Source organism: Triticum dicoccoides, unplaced genomic scaffold, assembly GCF_002162155.2.
Source record: "Triticum dicoccoides isolate Atlit2015 ecotype Zavitan unplaced genomic scaffold, WEW_v2.0 scaffold101246, whole genome shotgun sequence".
Taxonomy (NCBI): Eukaryota; Viridiplantae; Streptophyta; class Magnoliopsida; order Poales; family Poaceae; genus Triticum; species Triticum dicoccoides.
This window is the reverse complement of record NW_021169132.1, coordinates 1481-2360: the sequence shown is the minus strand read 5'-3', so window position 1 is coordinate 2360 and position 880 is coordinate 1481. Positions and strand designations below refer to the sequence as shown.

Sequence of the window (880 nt, the reverse complement as noted above, 5' to 3'; positions counted from 1 at the left end):
AACTTGAAGATCGTGAGGGATTTGATCTACAAGAGAGGCTATGGAAAGCTCAACAAGCAAAGGATTCCTCTAACCAATAACAAGGTCACTAAGGAGGTGAGCAGTCGATTGCCCAACATATGGCTCTTTACTTTGCATCTCCAAATGCAACTTTGGTGTGATTCTGACAATTTTGGTTGTCTAATAATTGTCAGGGTCTTGGAAAGCACAACATCATCTGCATTAAGAACCTTGTCCACAAGATCCTGACCGTTGGCCTTCACTTCAAGGAGGCCAACAACTTCCTGTGGCCATTCAAGCTGAAGGCGCCGCTGGGAGGCCTCAAGAAGAAGAGGAACCACTACGTCGAGGGCGGTGACGCTGGCAACCGCGAGAACTACATCAACCAGCTCGTCAGGAGGATGAACTAGGTTGATCATCGATGATCCCCCTTGTATTCGGAAGATGTTTTGTTTGTTAAGCCTGCTTTACATTAGGAAGTGGATGGTGGATGCAGTTTTGATATTTCGGAACCATGATGCATGTTTGGAAGAATGTGACTATGTATGTGGAGGTTTTGAGACCGTGTTTAATGCCTCTTGCTGTGTTCCGCGAATACGTTTTTTATTGTTGTCAGCCTAGCACTTCATGTGGTGTAATTTTTTTCTTCTAACTTGTTAGTTCTGCGTAAAATTTTCTGTTGTTGGTCCGGAAATTCTGACTAAAACAAACAAACAACATCCCGGTTTGGATGAGCCGACGCAGACGGACTTGAGAAAGGAAAATGGGAGGAGCACATTCCCACTCAAATCATTCCCATTCGGACTAAAACAACCAAACGTCTGTCACACATTAACCATACGCCAAGGAGAGATTGATGATGAAGTACGTTCTGCCCTGG

General features: G+C 44.7%; 1 protein-coding gene across 1 annotated transcript; it reads left to right on the top strand.

Annotated features, from left to right (window-relative positions):
- Window positions 1-3: 3 nt before the first annotated feature.
- LOC119342679 (60S ribosomal protein L7-3-like) lies at window positions 4-599 on the top strand (the record flags this gene model as incomplete). Its single annotated transcript, XM_037614116.1, has 2 exons — window positions 4-96; window positions 195-599. Coding segments are annotated over 2 exons (309 nt in total), but the record flags the coding sequence as incomplete, so codon positions are not given.
- Between the last annotated feature and the right edge of the window lie 281 nt (window positions 600-880).